The 17,661-nt window shown below is 47.2% G+C and overlaps 2 protein-coding genes across 2 annotated transcripts; one reads left to right on the top strand and one right to left on the bottom strand.

Moving 5' to 3' along the window:
* Positions 1-4,367: 4,367 nt before the first annotated feature.
* On the top strand, positions 4,368-6,888 carry LOC123060478 (probable carboxylesterase 2). Its single transcript, XM_044483223.1, has 2 exons — positions 4,368-5,056; positions 6,207-6,888. Exons 1-2 carry the CDS (start codon positions 4,431-4,433, stop codon positions 6,700-6,702), a joined length of 1,122 nt encoding a protein of 373 aa, XP_044339158.1. The 5' UTR covers positions 4,368-4,430; the 3' UTR covers positions 6,703-6,888.
* A 1,303-nt stretch (positions 6,889-8,191) lies between these two features.
* LOC123060479 (DEAD-box ATP-dependent RNA helicase 35A) lies at positions 8,192-12,491 on the bottom strand. The gene is made up of 2 exons (XM_044483224.1): positions 11,411-12,491; positions 8,192-9,340 (listed from the first exon to the last, which is right to left on the bottom strand). Exons 1-2 carry the CDS (start codon positions 12,388-12,390, stop codon positions 8,476-8,478), a joined length of 1,845 nt encoding a protein of 614 aa, XP_044339159.1. The 5' UTR covers positions 12,391-12,491; the 3' UTR covers positions 8,192-8,475.
* Positions 12,492-17,661: the final 5,170 nt, after the last annotated feature.

Raw genomic sequence — 17,661 nt, forward strand, 5'->3', positions numbered from 1 at the left:
TCTACTTCGTGTACATCGCGTGCGCGAGTGAGAGGTTGCTACTGCTGGTGGTGGAGTGTTGTGAAAGGTCGGGCCGCAACAACGGATCGGACCTCACATTGAGTTTTGGTCTACATCAGGTGGTATTCAGAGCAAAGGTTGTTCACGACACAATATTTTTCTTCGAGTTACTATTCAAGTTTTTTTTATCATGTGAAAAGATTGTAGCTCGCAAATGATGATGGCGGTCGAGAAGGATCCATTGCTTTCCTTGCCTTGGTACCAATGCTTTACGCGTGTGCGCGTCAGGCCGGCGAGTTGTGCAACGTTGATGAATTGCTACTCTAGTATGAATATGGTAAGTCAAACTATGGTTGATGCTTTGAACTTGTCGTTGATTGAACATCCAGAACCGTGCGAGCTTTGGTGGAAGGACAAGTTTGTCAAGATCATGCATCGCATTGAGGTACGGTTTATTCTATGTGGATATGACGATATGGTCATGTGTGATGTGCTTCCTACACATATACATACATGTTCAATACTGTTAGGAAAATCATGGAGAGATAAAAGACAGTTGACATATCATTCGGTTGGCGAATTTTCTTTTGTTCGTGGAGGACAATACGTAGCACTTGATTCGTACACATCGGAGAAGTATATGGCTGATCGCAAGAAGCGGGACATTTCTCAAGCTGCATCCGAAGTAAAGAAGAAGAAGGTTGAAGCCACTGAAAATTTTCCAAGCATCATTCAAACTGCAAATACAAATATTGTTGAAGAGATTGATTCGAAACCGAGAACGGTTTCGTTTCAAGGAGGAGACGATGAAATGGCCGTAACTGATGTTAGGGTTGATGATCGCAAAATAGTACCGCATGTCAATGGGTTAGAGGAATTATTTTTTGTTAAAATAAAACAGGACATTGTTTTGTTTGATCTTTGCGCCAACAAGAGGGAAGAGAAGTCCCTGGACATGCATGTATTAAAGGATGATAATTACATGCAAATTCAAGAGCTAAATCAAGGCGTGACATGTGCATGCAACATTGATCGAGCATGTTTTGGAATCGGAAATTCAAAGTACATTAATACATGGAAAGAAGAGGAAACCTACTCTGATGGAAGGGAGCATGCGGGGTGTCATTTATTTGGTTCGGTCAACAAGATAAATGAGAGGGATTTGTTTCTGTTTTTGCCACCTCCACGTAAAGAAGAAGTTTCACAACGTTGCAAGAGTCAGAGGCTAGTATGTGATGTATTGTCATTAAAGGACACAGGCTGGGGTCCACCTCAGGGTCCACCTCAATATTATTCGGTTGCAAGTTTAGGATCTATCGAGATGTAAAAGGTAGTTTAAATAAGCAGGAGTTTTTACGTGTGTTAGTTTTTTCCTTGTCAATCTAGTTACTACCTCCGTCACAGTTTATAAGGCACAGTTAAATTTGTGTGCGTTTCCACAATAGACAAGGTTTATGGCGTATTGCATTTATTTCTAGTAGCTAATTAGTACGCCGATATATTATTTCTATGTGCATGCGTAGTGTGAATGCTATTTTTTAGCCCATCTCACAACCAATAGATAATCACCTAGGTCCCAGATAATTTACAAGCGCGCCTTCTAAACCGTGACAGAGGGAGTAGAAGGAGTCGGCTATACTACTATAAAGTCTAGCCCGTGAGTCATGCAAAGTTAAGGTTATTTTATAAAATAGACACGATGTGTTTTTAAGGGTAGACATCTGTATCAAGTTTTAGATGAATCTTTAGAAAACCTCTGTGTTGCGATTTCTCTTCGTGAAAATTGTTTTGCGCGTGAGTACCTTCGTCGAGATTGGTTTTCTCGTGCTGGGCCGCAAGGTTCAAATCGTCTACTTCGTGTACATCGCGTGTGCGAGCGAGAGGTTGCCACTGCTGGTGGTGGAGTGTTGTGAAAGGTCGGGCCGCGACAACGGATCGGACCTCACATTGAGTTTCGGTCTACATCACCGCGGAGAGGAATGTGGCATTGGAGGAGGAGAAAATGGCCATGGAGGAGCGAGCTAGATTATTGGAATGGGAGAAGTACTTGTTCTTCACGGACACATCTACCTTCGACGATAGACAAAAAGAGTTCATCAATATTTCCCGTGATGAAGTCTTGGTCCAAAAAAGATCCATGGCCATGGGAGGCATGGGAGCAAGCATGGGAGCCATGGGAGACTTCAAAGGCATGGGAGCCATGGGTGGCTTTGGAGCTATCATGGACGGCATGGGAGGCATGGGAGCATCTACGGGAGGGATGGGTGGCTTCGGAGCTATCATGGGAGGCTTGGGAGGCATGAGTTTTGGGTCTCTCATGGGAGGCATGGCAGCACCTTCGCGTGACATGGGTGGACGCATGGCTTCTGGTGTGCTTTACATACCTTCGCATGATGCTGTTGAAGATCTTGCGAACACCATCCGAGCTCCCGATGATGATGACGCGCTTGAAAATGGAGAAGAGGAGGAAGAATCGTCTTCGGAAGAGTCGGAAAAAGAGGAGGAAGATGATGTGGCATGAATGTTGATGTGCCATTTGTTTGTGTGAATTTTTATTTGTCATTAACTTGGTTGGGTGGTTTTGAACTATGCCATGCAATTGAACTATGTTATATTGCTTCAACTCTTATTTTGGACACTTGTTTAAATGTTTGAAAGATTATCATATTGTCAAATGGATATGTGTTGATCATATTTGCCAAGCGCCGGCTGCTCGCGTGCGCTGTAAATTTAGCGCGCCTGCTGGAGCTACTACGCTGCGCCATATTTTGCAGCGCCTGCTGAAGCAAGCACCCGGTCGTGGGCAAAAAAAAAGCTATGTCGGCGTTGTAAAATAAAATTAGCGCGACGCGTGGTTGCGCGCCTGTTGAGATAGTCTAAGAAAAAAAATTCCAGCAATCGAGGGATGGAGAGGAGCGAGCGAAGCGTCCCTTCCGTTCTTCGTGTGGCGGCCAGGGCCAGCATTCCAGCAACGCAGATCAAATCACTTGATCAATTCTTCGGGTTCGGGCTTAAGGAATAACAAGGGCAGGACCAAGAAGAGCAGCGGACAGGAAGGCAGGGAAAGTTCTCAACATCTCCGATGTTTAAGTGTAGTTGCGTTGATAACCGGTGATCTCGTGAGCTCTTTACCTTGACTGTGAGTTCCGATTTCGTCCACCTATGTAGTTTTGCTAAATATTGCAACTAATTTTATTCCTTTTATCCATTAGGTGTCTAGCATCACCCCTGTCTACTCCCTCCGTTCCAAAATAGATGACTTAACTTTGTACTAACTTTAATATAAAGTTGGATCATCTATTTTAGAACGGAGGAAGTAATATCGAAGGATCCAAGCAATGTCTTCATTTAGAAAGCATGGATCTGGTTACCAAAGTCGTTTGAAGAAACAAAAAATCAGGTTTTAACTCGGTATCAATAGCTTTTGAGAGTGAAGCATTGGAGAAGATTAATTATGAAGATATTACTGAAGATTTAATTTAAAGAACACTTAAATGATGTTATTTAAGTGAAGACTAAAACCAAGAATAGGTACTATTTCTCACTGTTATGTAAGATATTGTAATCTTTGTATTATTATATTATTTAGTACTTTTTTTTGGTGAAGTAGGGTCCATTTTAGAGTTTGGCACATGACCTCGGATTTTGCCTGCCCGGCCCTAGTCTGCCTCGTCTCTTGTGGCCTTAGGGCCATGGTGGTGGCAAATCCCGGCCTTTGCTGGCGGGAGGGTTTCATTTTTTGATGTCTTTTCTGAATTTCTTCGGATTTGTGTCTTGTTCACAGAGACGGGACGACAATGGCTCTTTTAAGATGAAATAAGGTTCTTCCCACCTAACCCCGTTCCAGTGGTGCTTCTAGCGTCATCGGAGGGCGTGTGGGGTTTCTCTCCGACGGATTTCGTGGGATTCAATCGGTGTTTGTCTTTGATGGATCCACGTGGATCCGGTTTTATTTGTTTGTGTTTGGATGTCTACAGATTGGATTCTTTCTAAGTTTTTCTTCAATGATGACGGTTATTGTTCTGGTACGCTGGTCCTATAGGGTGTTAGCATGACGACTTTTCAAGTGTGTACTATAACAAGTTTTGTCTCGCTTCAGTGAGGGAGAGGTGATGACGGTGACGTATCTTCCGCACGTTTCAGTGTTTGTAGTCATTGTTGGGTGTCCTAGGAGTATGGATGTATTTTTTATTATTTCTGATATTTATTGTACTAATTGATGAGAATAGATTGGAAGCTTTAGAGAGAGAAAAATAGAGCGTGTAAACGCGTGGAGCACGAGCAGTCCTGGACTCATGAGTCAAGCATGCATTTGTCGCAGGCCGAGCCCGACCGGCGGACGGAAAGCATTGGCACACCCACGCCCCATTTTTAGACTATATTTTTATCACTCATGGGGCATCCACGCACGTAACTCGCTTCAACCACACATGAATACATCATCGGTCTCTCTCACTCCACCGCCACGCCGTTCGCGCGATGCCATTTCCCTTCCGGAGATCCCAAGAAACGAAACGAAACGAAACAAATACACAGACACACGAGCCGGCTCCCCTCACCCCCGAGCATTCGCCAGTGAGAGAGAGAGGGAGAGCATGGCGTCCAACACCGCACCTGCGCCCGCCGCTGACGATGAGCTGCTGCACGAGTTCGGCCCGCTGCTCCGAGTCTACAAGAGCGGCCGCCTCGAGCGCCCCCTCGTGCTCCCGCCCGTCGCGCCGGGGCTCGACCCCTCCACCGGTGTCCAGTCCAAGGACGTCGACCTCGGCGCCTACTCCGCCCGCCTCTACCTGCCCCCCACCGCCGCGACCACCACCGCGAAGCTCCCCGTCATCGTCTACGTCCACGGCGGCGGCTTCGTGGCCGAGTCCGCAAAGTCCCCCAACTACCACCGCTTCCTCAACGACCTCGCCTCCGCCTGCCCGGCCCTCGGCGTCTCCCTCGACTACCGCCTCGCGCCGGAGCACCCGCTCCCGGCGGCGTACGACGACTGCCTCGACGCGCTCCGCTGGGTGCTCTCCGCGGCGGACCCCTGGGTGGCCGCGCACGGCTCAGGGTGGACACGGTCCGGGCCGGTCCGGTCCCTGATCGAGCCACCATTTGGACCGGCCGCCGGCGGTCCGGACCGGACCGGACCGACCAGCCTAGCGGGCCTGTTTTCAAGGACCGGACCGGCGGCGGCAAAGCCCGGGCCGGACCGAGCGGACCGGCCAGCCACTTCCGGCGATGACTTGGACGGGTGCAACGGCAAGGTGGGCGACGTACGCAGGTACTGCGGCGAGGTGGGCGAGCGCCGGCGGCGAGGTGGGCGACGTGCTATGCGAACTGCACTGGGCGGCGCGGCTGTTAGCCATTATTTTCTCTGTGCCTTGATGCTTCTTCCTTAGCAGTTTATGTATTGCATGCAAGTAATGGAGCGCCTGCATGAGCCCACGATTTTCTCTGCGAGGGAGATGCCGTTATTAGCGGATCAAATTGGACGTGGTGTTGATCGTCAAATTGCGCCGTGATTTTCGGATCAAATCCTTTTTCTCTCGTACATTCTATTTGGAAACGGCAGCGTGGGATTGATGGCGCGTGATTATAGGAAGAGGTCGGTATTAGTTTTTCATGCAATCCCATAACATTCGCCTTCCAAAACAAGTACTCTCCTAATTTGTTGGACGTGAAAATCATGACCGAGTATTGCTCCCATGATACGAAAATCATGACAGACCGTTTCTCCCACGATCCGACTTGACTGCGTGCGTGATGCGCGGAAACGGCTGCCATGGCACTTCGTCTGCACCACGAAAAGCGCTGCCATGGCAACAAATTCCACTACATGGCAGGAATTGCTGCTACGGTTGGGTCGACGCCATGGTTGAGAACACGAGATCGGCGGCAGAGCACGCACGACAGCGATGGCGAGCGGCGGCAAGAGGCTACAGCGGAAGGGGAGGAGAGGAAGGAAGGAGAGAGGAAGCTCGGCGACACGGTGGTTCATCCTGGGGCTGCCGGTGGCCGCGACGACGAGGAACGGTGACGGCGGTGATCGTGTTTTCTCGGTCCGCTCGGTCGGACCGGTTAAAGACCGGACCGGACCGAGATTTTTTCGGTCCGAATTTGGCAGACCGGACCGACCATTTTCTGTAGCGGGCCGGGACCGAGCGGGCCAAGACCGAACGGGCCACGAGCGGGCCAGAAAGACCGCTCGCTACGTCCAGCCTGACGCACGGCGACCTCGCCCGCGTCTTCGTGGCGGGCGACAGCGCCGGGGCCAACATCTGCCACCACGTCGCCATCCAGCCGGGCGCCGCGCGGCTCGGGGGCGCGGTGCTGATCCACCCCTGGTTCTGGGGCTCCGAGGCCGTGGGGGAGGAGACGACCGACCCCGCGGCGCGCGCCCGGGGCGCGGGGCTCTGGATGTTCGCGTGCCCGGCCACCACCGGCATGGACGACCCGCGGATGAACCCCATGGCGCCCGGCGCGCCGGGGCTGGGGGCGCTGGCGTGCGAGCGGGTGATGGTGTGCACGGCGGAGGGCGACTTCCTCAGGTGGCGCGGCCGCGCGTACGCGGAGGCGCTGGCCGCCGCCGGCAAGGGGGTGGAGCTGCTGGAGACGGACGGGGAGGGCCATGTCTTCTACCTCTTCAAGCCCGACTGCGACAAGGCCAAGGAGATGCTCGACAGGATCGTCGCCTTCGTTAACGCAGCACCTTGATGCTCTCCTCACCGGAGATGCAACTCGGTGAATTTTGGTTATGGCAAATCCTAGACGTGTTTGTGCTCCGTTCTTGGATTGCGACGATGAAATAAATTGGATTTACCGGAGCAGCTCCAATCATCCTCCTGTTTCCTCACCTACCTGGCTACATCTCAATTTTAGGGGTCTTTGCTTTACCAATTATCACCTGATCATAATGACGTTTCAAATATTTTAATATGAACTACTTACAGACTGAAACAAGCGAACAAACACACTAAAACACATCCATATATATATGCTTAAAATAATTATAATTCGGAAACGAAGAGGGTATATATTTTATTGTATTTTCTTTTGGCGATTCGATTGTTAGTGTTTGCTGAGTGATGTGCAATGGATTGCTTGCCTTGTGGGCTCCAATTAGATACAATTGATTTCTAGGAGCCCATACAGTTATGTTTTGCTTACCTACTATATGAACCTAGGTGGTAAATGCAAGATAAATTGGATGGATGGGGCCAAGCCTTACTCGTCTGCAACACCAAAATTAGCATTGGAAATATAGATGTATATCTAGATGTGCACAAATTATTACACATCTAAATAACTCAACCATCAAACAGAAAAAAGAAAAGGCGGATCAACCTGTGGTTGGTTGATTATGCGGCAATGGTATGCTAGCCCATCAAGGTTCAAGTTAGACTTAGCACTAGTGTTCGTATTTTTCTGAATTTATTTCAGTCCATCTGGTAATATGCGTTTAGTGAGGGAAAACGTTTCAGTCGACTATTAAGGTGTTTGTGCCAACTCCATCAATCTCAAGATGATGCGTCGGTTTAGTCTCTCAGAGGTGCTCATTTGGGTAAGATGTGCGTGTTCATAGGATGAGTATATGTGCTTATCTATCTATGCACATGTACTGTGTTAAAACATTAAAAATATCGACAAGAATCTCCACGTAAAATTAATGTGCTTTAGCAAAACCGCTGTGATGCTCGTCCATTCAAAATGTAGGTTTCTTAGGGTACTCTAATCTGTAGAGATGGTGGTTGTAACAGTAGTATTGATGGTCGTCGTCATCACCTTTTGAAAAGGAGGTGGTAGTATCATGGTGGTTATCTTAAAAGCTTCTAGCCGTAGTATTATGATGATGATGACCTTTTAACTCCTTATGAAGAAGAATGTTTGTTTCACTTCTTTTGCCTCACTCCCTCCGTCCGAAATTCGTCGACGCTAAAATTGACGTATCTAGGAGGTAAGTGTCAGGGTTCAGCAACAAGTCAAGCAACCTGTATATTTCCATGGCAGATGTTCTGAACTTTCAAGCTGTTAACAATAAATCAAACTAGTGTGATGCTCGTCCAAGCTCCCTAAAAGATGCCAATATCCTCCATCCAAAAAAAAAAGACGGCCAATATAACTATTACAGCTTCACAGCCCTCACTCTCTGTTACTCCTCTGTAAAGAAATATAAAAGCGTTTAGATCACTATTTAGACATATGATACTGGTGCTCAAGAAATAATACCCTCCTCACCGAAAAATCTGCCACTCAATATACATAGTATTACAACAGTACAGCTTCGTATGCAGAGAAATATATTACATCAAAAGTCGTCATCACTTGAAACATAATGTGATGACAAATCTTCGAGGATACGATGACTAAGGAGGGAACTTCAGATTTGCATGATACTTCACTCTTAAAATATCTCAAGCATGGATGAGCTGAAGCTGCAGCATTTTACCTCTTGATAAAGCATACACTCTTAATAATATGATGATGTAATCATATTTCTCCACGGTAACCTCCACCGCCGTAGTAATCTCTTCTGGAGCCAGCGATCGCCACGGACTTCTGGTGCTCCAGCTTTGGACAGTCAGCAAGACGATGCCCAAGGCCACCACAGAATGCACATCCTTTGACACCACTCTCCTTGGCAATAGCTTCAGCATCCTCCAGCGGGTCAACGAGCTCAGCAAGCACTGGTGGTATTCTTTGCTTCGCTTCCTTGAGCAGGTGCTTGAGGTCAAGAAGCGTAGTCTCTGTCTGGTTCTTGTTGATGAACGTAGTTGCTATTCCCGTTTTCCCGCATCGACCGGTTCGACCAATCCTGTGGACATAGTTCTCTATTTCGGCAGGCATGTCATAGTTAATCACGTGCTGGATATCAGGGAAGTCAAGACCCTTTGAGGCAACATCAGTAGCCACCAAAACATCCTTCTTTCCATTCTTGAAGAACTCAATCGCATTCTGTCTCTCCTCCTGATCTTTGCCTCCGTGGATTGCAACAGCTTCCACACCCTTTAGAAGAAGATACTCGTGGATGTAGTCAACATCAGCTTTGTTTTCACAAAATATAAGAACAGGAGGTGGAGTCTTTTGAAGGCATTCAAGGAGGTATATAATTCTGGCATCTTCCTTGACATACTCAACTTCTTGGATGACATCCAGATTTGCTGCTCCAGCTCTTCCAACATTGACAATAACTGGCTTTACAAGGGCGCTCTTTGCAAAGTTCTGAATCTTCTTGGGCATAGTGGCAGAAAAAAGAAGGGTTTGCCTTTGTGCCTTGAAATGGTCAAAAACCTCCCGAATGTCATCTTCAAATCCAAGATCAACAAGCCTATCAGCTTCATCTAAAGTTAAATACCTGTGCAAATCAAGAAAAGCGCTATTAAGAATTTTGAACACTGTCTGCTTAACTCCTTAAAGAAGCTCGAAGAGGTTTTACTAGTATAAATGATCCAATGTAGAACAATATAATACAGGCTAAAACACTTGCATTAAAAAATGGTTATCTCCTAGGTAATGGGGGCATATTCTGGTCTTTGGACATTGATACTTCACAGTGCACACATATGGAGCATGGAGGATTGACAGCTCTAATCCCCTAAATTTGGTCCAGAGCCACTCAACTTTCAGCATTCGTTAATTACAACTATGCAGTTATGTTTCTGATAATATTATAAGGAAAACAGCAACTGAAGATGGTTTGAAACTAAACAGCAGGTATGTACTGCTAAATAAGTGTCCTTAGTGAAATGTAAAAATTCAACATTAAACCGTTTTATGTATCTTATTCTTCATTGGAGCGGTGCATACTTCAAATTTATTATGCAAAGTTCCCAAATTGCAGTCCATATCATAAGGGTTGAGCTATGAAATTATAGATTGTTGCTGCTAAGGCGCAGTCTTCAAAAATAGAATTGATACCAGACATATAACTGCAGTGTAGAAGTCGGGAAAAAAACATAAACTTGAAGTCAAGAAACAACAACAAACTCTTTCCAATATATCACTTTTACTCAAAAGTCTTGCGTTTACTTTTATCCTTTGTAAGTCAAAACCTTAAGCCCTGCTTAAAAGATGCTAATCTATTAGAAAGAAGGCAATGTTACTATTGTCAAACAATAGCTTGTGAATAGTATTTGTTTATCATGTGCATCACTTGTATAACAAGTGATTTTGATGACGATGTACAACAAGGATGGGAATGGAGCATCCACATGAATTCATGCATGCAGAAATTACCATACACTGGCATTGTCCATGCAAGTAACATCTTGGTAGCAGTGGGTCAGCATCTAGGATCAGGATGGTTCCTCCAGGCCAGTATATTTATTTTCCTATATAGTTTAATTACTTCCCAACGATGAGGATTAGTTCTTTGATCTATCAAGCATGTTTACATTTAGATTGATATGGCCTAAGTTTGCTAGGATAACCCACCATATAACGATGCCTATTGTAATTGTGGGCATTAACCAAGAAAAACAATGAAACTGGCTCATCTAAAATCTTCTGTACACTCTACAGTCTACGGTCTCATCTTACTCATGTATTCCTCCCCAGGCCATCACCACTGCTACTCAGTTAGACAAGTTTACATTTAGACTAATCTCAGATCTGGTCAATATTTGTTAGGACAGCCCTTGACGATGGCTATTGTAATTGTTGGCATTAATCAAGAACAATGAAGTCCTTATCTGTTATATCATCGTCTTCTCTACCCAGTCTAGTCTCATCTTCCTCTACAACCCTCACACCAACCACATTGCCTGGCGGTCACCCCTATTGGCTATTGCAATGTACAAATGTACATCACATTCATCGACGAATTAACATGTTTTATCCATCAGAGATACATTCAAAAGTCCATCCACAAAAATGCATCCCAAGATTTTTAGTTAAGTTTAGAATGAAGGCAGTAAGTGTATTTTCTTGAGCTTATCAGAAAACAGGTCTCTTCTTGAACGATGGAAGTCCTTATCTCATCTCAAATCTTCTCTACCCAGTCTAGTCTCATCCTTACTCCTACATCCCTCACATCAGCAACATTGTCTTGTGATCACTCCTATTGCAATGTACAAATGTACATCACATTCACTGACGAATTACGTGTTTTACCCATCAGAAATATACTCACCAGTCATCCACAATAATATATCCCAAGATCTTTAGTGAAGATTAGAACAGAGGGAGTAAGTGTATTTCTTTCTTGAGCTTATCAGAAAACAGGGTTATTATTGTTGAAAAGCATATCCTATGTAGCTTTCATATTAGCAATTCAGCCATCGCATAGTTTTAGTTCAAACTTCATGATCCGGCTCAACACACCTAGTAGAAAATTATGAACCTAAGAGACTAGCAGAACAGTTATACTCTGTTATCTGTCAAAGGTATAAAAACACCAAATCAATCACAAAAATCCAATGGATACCTGCAGTTGTCAAGGTTCATCTTCTTCTTGGCGAGAAGATCCTTGAGCCGCCCAGGTGTGGCCACCACAATATGTACGCCCTTCTTCACCACATCCAGTTGTGTCCTCATGTCTATACCCCCAATGCAAAGCAATGGTCGTATTTCTGGGAACCCAGCCTGCTTGAGTGGAGTGAGGAACATATCGATGACATCATATGTCTGCTTGGCCAGCTCCCGTGATGGGCAAATGATCATGCCAAACGGGCCCTCCCCAGGCACAATAGGCATCAACATTTCCTCTTGCAGAGCCACCATGATGAGGGGCAGCACGAACACCAGAGTCTTCCCGGACCCGGTGAAGGCGATGCCGATCATGTCCCGCCCGGAGAGCACCACGGGAAGCCCCTGCACCTGGATGGGCGTGGGCTGCACGATGCCCTTCTCGCGGAGCATCCGAAGGACGGGCTCGGGGAAGCGGAGGTCACGGAAGTCGCGGGCGGGCGGCGGGATCTCGTCTCCTTCGACCAGGATGTGCCACTTGCGGCGGAGCTCGTCGGCCTTGGTGCGCGGCATGCGGCGGAGCCGCAGCGGCGGCTTCCAGCCGGTGCGGAGCGGCTCGGTGTAGGTGATGCCCTTGGCGAGCTCCCGCACGGACATGAGCGTGTTCTTGTTGGAGAGGTTGTCGATCATCTCCTTCTCCTGCAGGATGATCTGCTCGGTGGCGGTGACCTCCGGGGCCGCGCGCTTGAGCTGCGTGGACGTGACGAGGAGGCTAGGCTTGGCGGCGGGGGCGGCGTCATCGGGGGCGGCGGCGGGGTTGGCCGCCGGCGGGGGCGGAGGCGGTGGGAGGGAGCCCGCGGAGGCGGCGGCGGCGGGCTTGGAGAGGCGCTGGTGGCGGAGGCGGTCGGCCTCCATGGCCCTGCGCTTGGAGACGGGGATGTACTCCTCGTAGTCGTCCTCGTCATCGGATTTGGCGGCGGCCGCCGCGCCGGGGGGCATGGCTGGGGTTAGGGTTCGGAGGAAGGAGAGGCTAAGGTGGGGATTTCGTCGGGCACGGGAGGGAGATGAGAGTGGAGAGTATATCGATTCGACCAGAGAGCGAAGCAAACCGCCATTTGCCGTCAGGTGCATTTAAGGTTTGTGTGTGTGTGTGTGTGTGTGTGTGTGTGTGTTATATTTAAGAAATTCTTTTTTTGGCGAATTTTGTTTAAAAATTCAGTGGGCCAATTATGCGAAAACACATCTTAAGAAAAGTCCATTACCTTTTCCTCTCTTGCTAGGGTTTCATCCTCTCGTTGTAATGTCCGACATTGAGTCCCCGTCCTCCACCGCTACTTCCTCCCCGTTCTGTGATCGCTCGGGCTGATCTAGGGGTGACCGTGTGTCACTTCCCGGCCTTGGCTGGACGCGTTTGGGTCTGCTGCGGGTGGAGTTTCTAGGGTTTGGGATGAAACTAGAAGGATCCTACCCATGGCAACTGATGCATCTGCGTCGGGTACGGGTGAAGAAGACCTTGAAGAGATGATACACCAGTTGGGGATCACTGGGTATGACCTGGATAATATCGTCTTTGAGAAAGAGGAGCCATTGTCGATGATCTCTACTCGATGGCTGGCTATTGCGAGTGTATACCTCGAACGATTATGGGGATCCCTGGTTCTATAATATAAGAATATGCGTAGTGCTTGGGATTTGGCTCAAACGGTAAAGTTCAGATCGTTGGGGCGATAACTTGTACTGTTTTCATGATTGGGAGATTGGGGACAAAGTGATAGAGGGAGGGCCTTGGACGTTTCAAGAAAGTCTAGTCCTAGTGGCACCTTGTGATGGGTTCACAAAACTCTCTACCATGGATTTGAATAAGCTTAAGATGTGGGTACAGATCCATGACTTACCGGATAGGCTTATGCATTTCTTGAAGCCTTTAGCTGGTAATATGGGTGAGTTCTATGCAGAGGAAAAACACTCACGTGACTTTTCGGGAACGACTACAATAGAATCTCCCCCTGAAATGAAAAAATAGAAAAAATGGAGTTGGACCATCGGATGGGCGGTTGATGGCTTAGATTCGGTTGGAGGGATTTGTGCCGACAACTTTGCAAAAAGGTCCCTCACACGATGTCATGGTTTTGTCACGGCAGATGTCCTCGTGAAAGGACCAAGTTGTGAGGCCATCGGTGCTAGGTGATCGCTTGAACGGGGTTGGTCGGAATCGAGAGACGCGAGTTTTACCCAGATTCGGCCACTCGCGGTGGAGGTAAAAGTCTACATCCTGCTTGATTGCTATTGATGACTGAAAGTGTGTTATATCGACTAGAGGGGGGTGAATAGGCGATTTTTATGAAAGTCTTCAAAACATAGAAGTTTCGAAGACAAACGATAGAAATAAACCTATTACCATGCAGCGAAAGGTAGACTACACTAGGCAGACCATAGTCAAGTATTCAATGAAGTGAAAGCACAATGACTAATAGCAGCTAGGTAGTAAGGATTAGGTAGGAAGATATTATGAAGCCGATCAAAACAAGCAGTCACTCAGTGAAGACAGAAGATAGTGCGATCATACAATGACTTCACAAGGATCAACAGTAAGTAAAGGGAAGGGAAGGGTGAAACCAGTGACTCGTTGAAGACAATGATTTGTTGGACCAGTTCCAGTTGCTGTGACAACTGTACGTCTGGTTAGGGCGGCTAGGTATTTAAACCTGAGGACACACAGTCCCGGACACCCAGTCCTGAACACGCAGCTCAGGACACCCAGTCCTCACCGTATTCCCCTTGAGCTAAGGTCACACAGACCTCGCCCAATCACTCTGGTAAGTCTTCAAGGTAGACTCCCAAACCTTCACAGACTTCGTTCACCGGCGATCCACAATGTCTCTTGGATGCTCAGAACGTGATGCCTAACCGGCTGGAGGATTCACAGTCCTCAAGTGTAATAAGTCTTCAGATCACACAGACAAGAAGACTTAAGTGATGCCTAACACTCTTTTGCTCTGGGTGGTTAGGGCTTTATCCTCGCAAGGAATTTTCTCTCAAAGGCTTCGAGGTGGGTTGCTCTCAAATGACAAAAGCCGTACTCTAACTCTGAGCAACCAACCATTTATGGTTGTAGGGGGTGGGCTATTTATAGCCACTAGGCAACCCGACCTGATTTGTCTGAAATGACCCTGAGTCACTAAGGAACTGACACGTGTTCCAACAGTCAGATTTCAAACACACACGACAACTTTACTTGGGCTACAAGCAAAGCTGACTTGTCCGACTCTGGACAAGATTCGCTCTCATAGTCTTCACTCGAAGACATAGGTTTTGGTTAAGCATCACTTCAGTCATTCTGACTGGTTCTCTTGGACCCCACTTAACAGTACGGTGGTTCCTATGACTCAACAAAGAAGAAAAAGAACTACGAAAGATCTAAGTCTTCGAGCTCCATAGGCTTCATGTGATGTCTTCTCTTGTCATAGTCTTCAATGAGAATATCTTCATATACCACCTTTGACATCAATGTCTTCATACATTTTTAGGGGTCATCTCTGGTAGGAAAACCGAATCAATGAGGGACTTCTACCTGTGTTATCCTGTAATTCTCACAAACACATTAGTCCCTCAACTAGGTTTGTCGTCAATACTCCAAAACCAACTAGAGGTGGCACTAGATGCACTTACAATCTCCCCCTTTTTGGTGATTGATGACAAACTAGTTGAAGTTTTCAACGGGGAATATAATATGTGAAATTGTAAAGGATAAGGAATTGTCTTCATTCGTTGCAAGGGCTCCCCCTGAAGATGTGCATATAAGTAATTTGCTTTTGGAATGCAAATGCACATGGCAGGTTGTACTCGTGGAGATCCTCCTCAACTTATGATGACAATTCATTATGCATGAGAAGGTATGTGAATATAATGACATGCATAATGGAAAATGGACGTCTGCAAAATGATCTAAGTGCGGAATTTATCGTCGCATCACGAAGTAGCAAATAAGTAGCGGACGACCATCGAGTTTAGGTGTTACAACTCAAAGAACCAAATGTATCAAAACGAGAGTTGTAAACACGAGGCAAAATATAAAGCAACCGCCCATGTGGACCCGCTTGAAGACTATCAAACTCATATGCTTCTCCGCCTTTTGTCAGTAAGGACCAAAAAGGTTTGAAGACATAGAGCATCTACTCGTTCCCATGAAGAGTAGGTGAAGCAACAGGGTCGTCAGTGGTGTTTGGCGGTGCAGAAGAACTTGGAGCAGTGTCGAAGCGTGCTGAGGGAGGAGGTGGTGAACTAGCATCATCTTCGTCCTCGATCACTCTGGCATTCACAGTTGCCGCAGAGGAAGAGAACTCAGAGTCTTCAAGAGATGGAGTTCGTCGCAGCACGACCCTTCGAGGAGGTGTGGAGTCAAACTTGAAGCGTTCAGAGAAGCCATCCTCTTGAAGATCATCTTCAGAGCACATAAGCGTCAGCCCTTTCCATGTGCGTCGAGAGGTTTCATGGGCAACAAAGGCATTCTTGGTGGCAAGATTGCGAATGTGGTTGACATCCACCAAGAGGCTTTGCATTTGGCGCTTCAGCCAGTCATGATGCCTATCCTGTTTCTGATGAAGAGCCACAAGAAGCTCTCGGTCGTTGAGAACACGAGATCGCTTCTTGGGTCGTTGCCTAATAGTGCTTTCGGTGGCTTCAGTAAGGGCACGATGAGGTGCACGTGTAGTTCCAGCCAGAGGATAAACACGGGTGACTGCTTCAACTCCTTCAATGTTCTGAGAGAAACTTTGATGCTCCGCATTCTGAAGACTAAGAGGCTCCTTGGCAGGCTCAGGATAAATGGCTTCAACAGACATATCCACATTAGGCAGAAAGATCCGATGATTGTGAGCAGATGGCTGATATGAGATAGCGAAGTGGAGTTTAATCAGCCACATTATCCATGGAGCATAGAACTTCAAGCCAAAAAGATCAGAGCCTGATGCAGCAAGTTGGCGGATGAAGAAGTCTTGTGCATTGAAGCATTTGCCATGAAGAATATAGAAGACCAAAGTCTTCATTGCACCTTCCAGCTTGGCATGTGGAGAATGTCCTTTGATGGGCCAGAGAGTTCGCCTTATGATGTGATAAATAGTCCTTAGCAGATACTCAAGGTCTTCAACAAAGAACTCCTTAGGATATGCAGCATCTTGTGGCAATGGCTTCATCATACTGAGCATCTGACTCATGTTTGGTTCAGGCTTCTGAAAGATGCTCTCCATAGCTTCACTGTGGAGCTGACAGCCAAGTTCGTAGAGATCGCCAGGAGTGGGCAGACTAGTGAGCTCAATGATATCAAAGGCTTTGGCTTCGTGATGGACATTTCCTGTCATCCACTCCAGGACCCAAGTCTTTGGATCTCTGTTGTACCCACGGATGTGAAGTGTGGCATAGAATTGGAGCAGCAACTCTTCATTCTAGTGCTCTTGGTCGGTGACAAACGGCAACAATCCAACCTCTTTGAAGCAATCCAGAGCTTCTTCCAGACAGGGCAGACCAGCTATTGCTTCGATGTCAAGACGCTTATGTGGGAAGATGCGACTTTGATTGTACAGAATGCAGGAGTAATAGCTTCGCTGCAGATAGCTCTAGAACCGATCAGAAGATATTCTTTCCCTTGAGTAGGGGTTCTTGGAGCTATTGAAGAAAGTGTTGTCTGCTTTGAAGCCGTTGACATTGAAGGATCCAGGTGTTGATGCAGGACCTGGAAACCTGGGAAATCTTGGGATTGGCTTCTGTACCTGAGGCCTGTGCTCAACATGATAGTCAAACTGAGGACCAGCAGCAGGCGCAGGAACAGAAGTAGTAGCATCATTGGCTTCACTGACTTCTGGTGCTTGGGTTGGTGTAGGCTCCACATTGGCTTCAGCCATGACAGCGTCAGTGGCGTCGGTGGCAGCCTCAAGATTCTCAACCTCCACTTGATGAGCTGGAGGGTCGGTCACAGTCACGTTCTCCTCGAGAACAGCTTCTTGGTGAGACGGGGGTGTAGCAACTCTTGGGGTTTCTTCTTCATCGGCTGATGCAGCCGGAATGTCTTCAGCAGCTTTAGCTTCAGACTCGGAGACTGGAGGCCTTGGTCCTTTGCGAAGCCTGCATAACGCTGGCGACGCCTGTGGAGTTGGAGTTGGCTGGGCCTCAAAGTCATCTTCCTCTTGTGCTTGTGGGTGATCAGCCCATGATGCATCCTGAGCAATTGGCGTCAGAGGACGACCAATGTTGATGAGTTTGCTGTGCGTTAGCACA

The sequence above is a fragment of the Triticum aestivum genome, chromosome 3A, assembly GCF_018294505.1.
Source record: "Triticum aestivum cultivar Chinese Spring chromosome 3A, IWGSC CS RefSeq v2.1, whole genome shotgun sequence".
In the NCBI taxonomy this organism is placed as follows: domain Eukaryota; kingdom Viridiplantae; phylum Streptophyta; class Magnoliopsida; order Poales; family Poaceae; genus Triticum; species Triticum aestivum.

Excerpts from the sequence above, each read along its gene's own strand:
- LOC123060478 (XM_044483223.1), top strand. The coding sequence starts at position 4,431 with ATGAATACATCATCGGTCTCTCTCACTCCACCGCCACGCCGTTCGCGC. Across the intron at positions 5,057-6,206 it reads GTGGCCGCGCACGGCTCAGG|CCTGACGCACGGCGACCTCG; the intron begins GTGGACACGGTC and ends CGCTACGTCCAG.
- LOC123060479 (XM_044483224.1), bottom strand. The coding sequence starts at position 12,390 with ATGCCCCCCGGCGCGGCGGCCGCCGCCAAATCCGATGACGAGGACGAC. Across the intron at positions 9,341-11,410 it reads ATGAACCTTGACAACTGCAG|GTATTTAACTTTAGATGAAG; the intron begins GTATCCATTGGA and ends TGATTTGCACAG.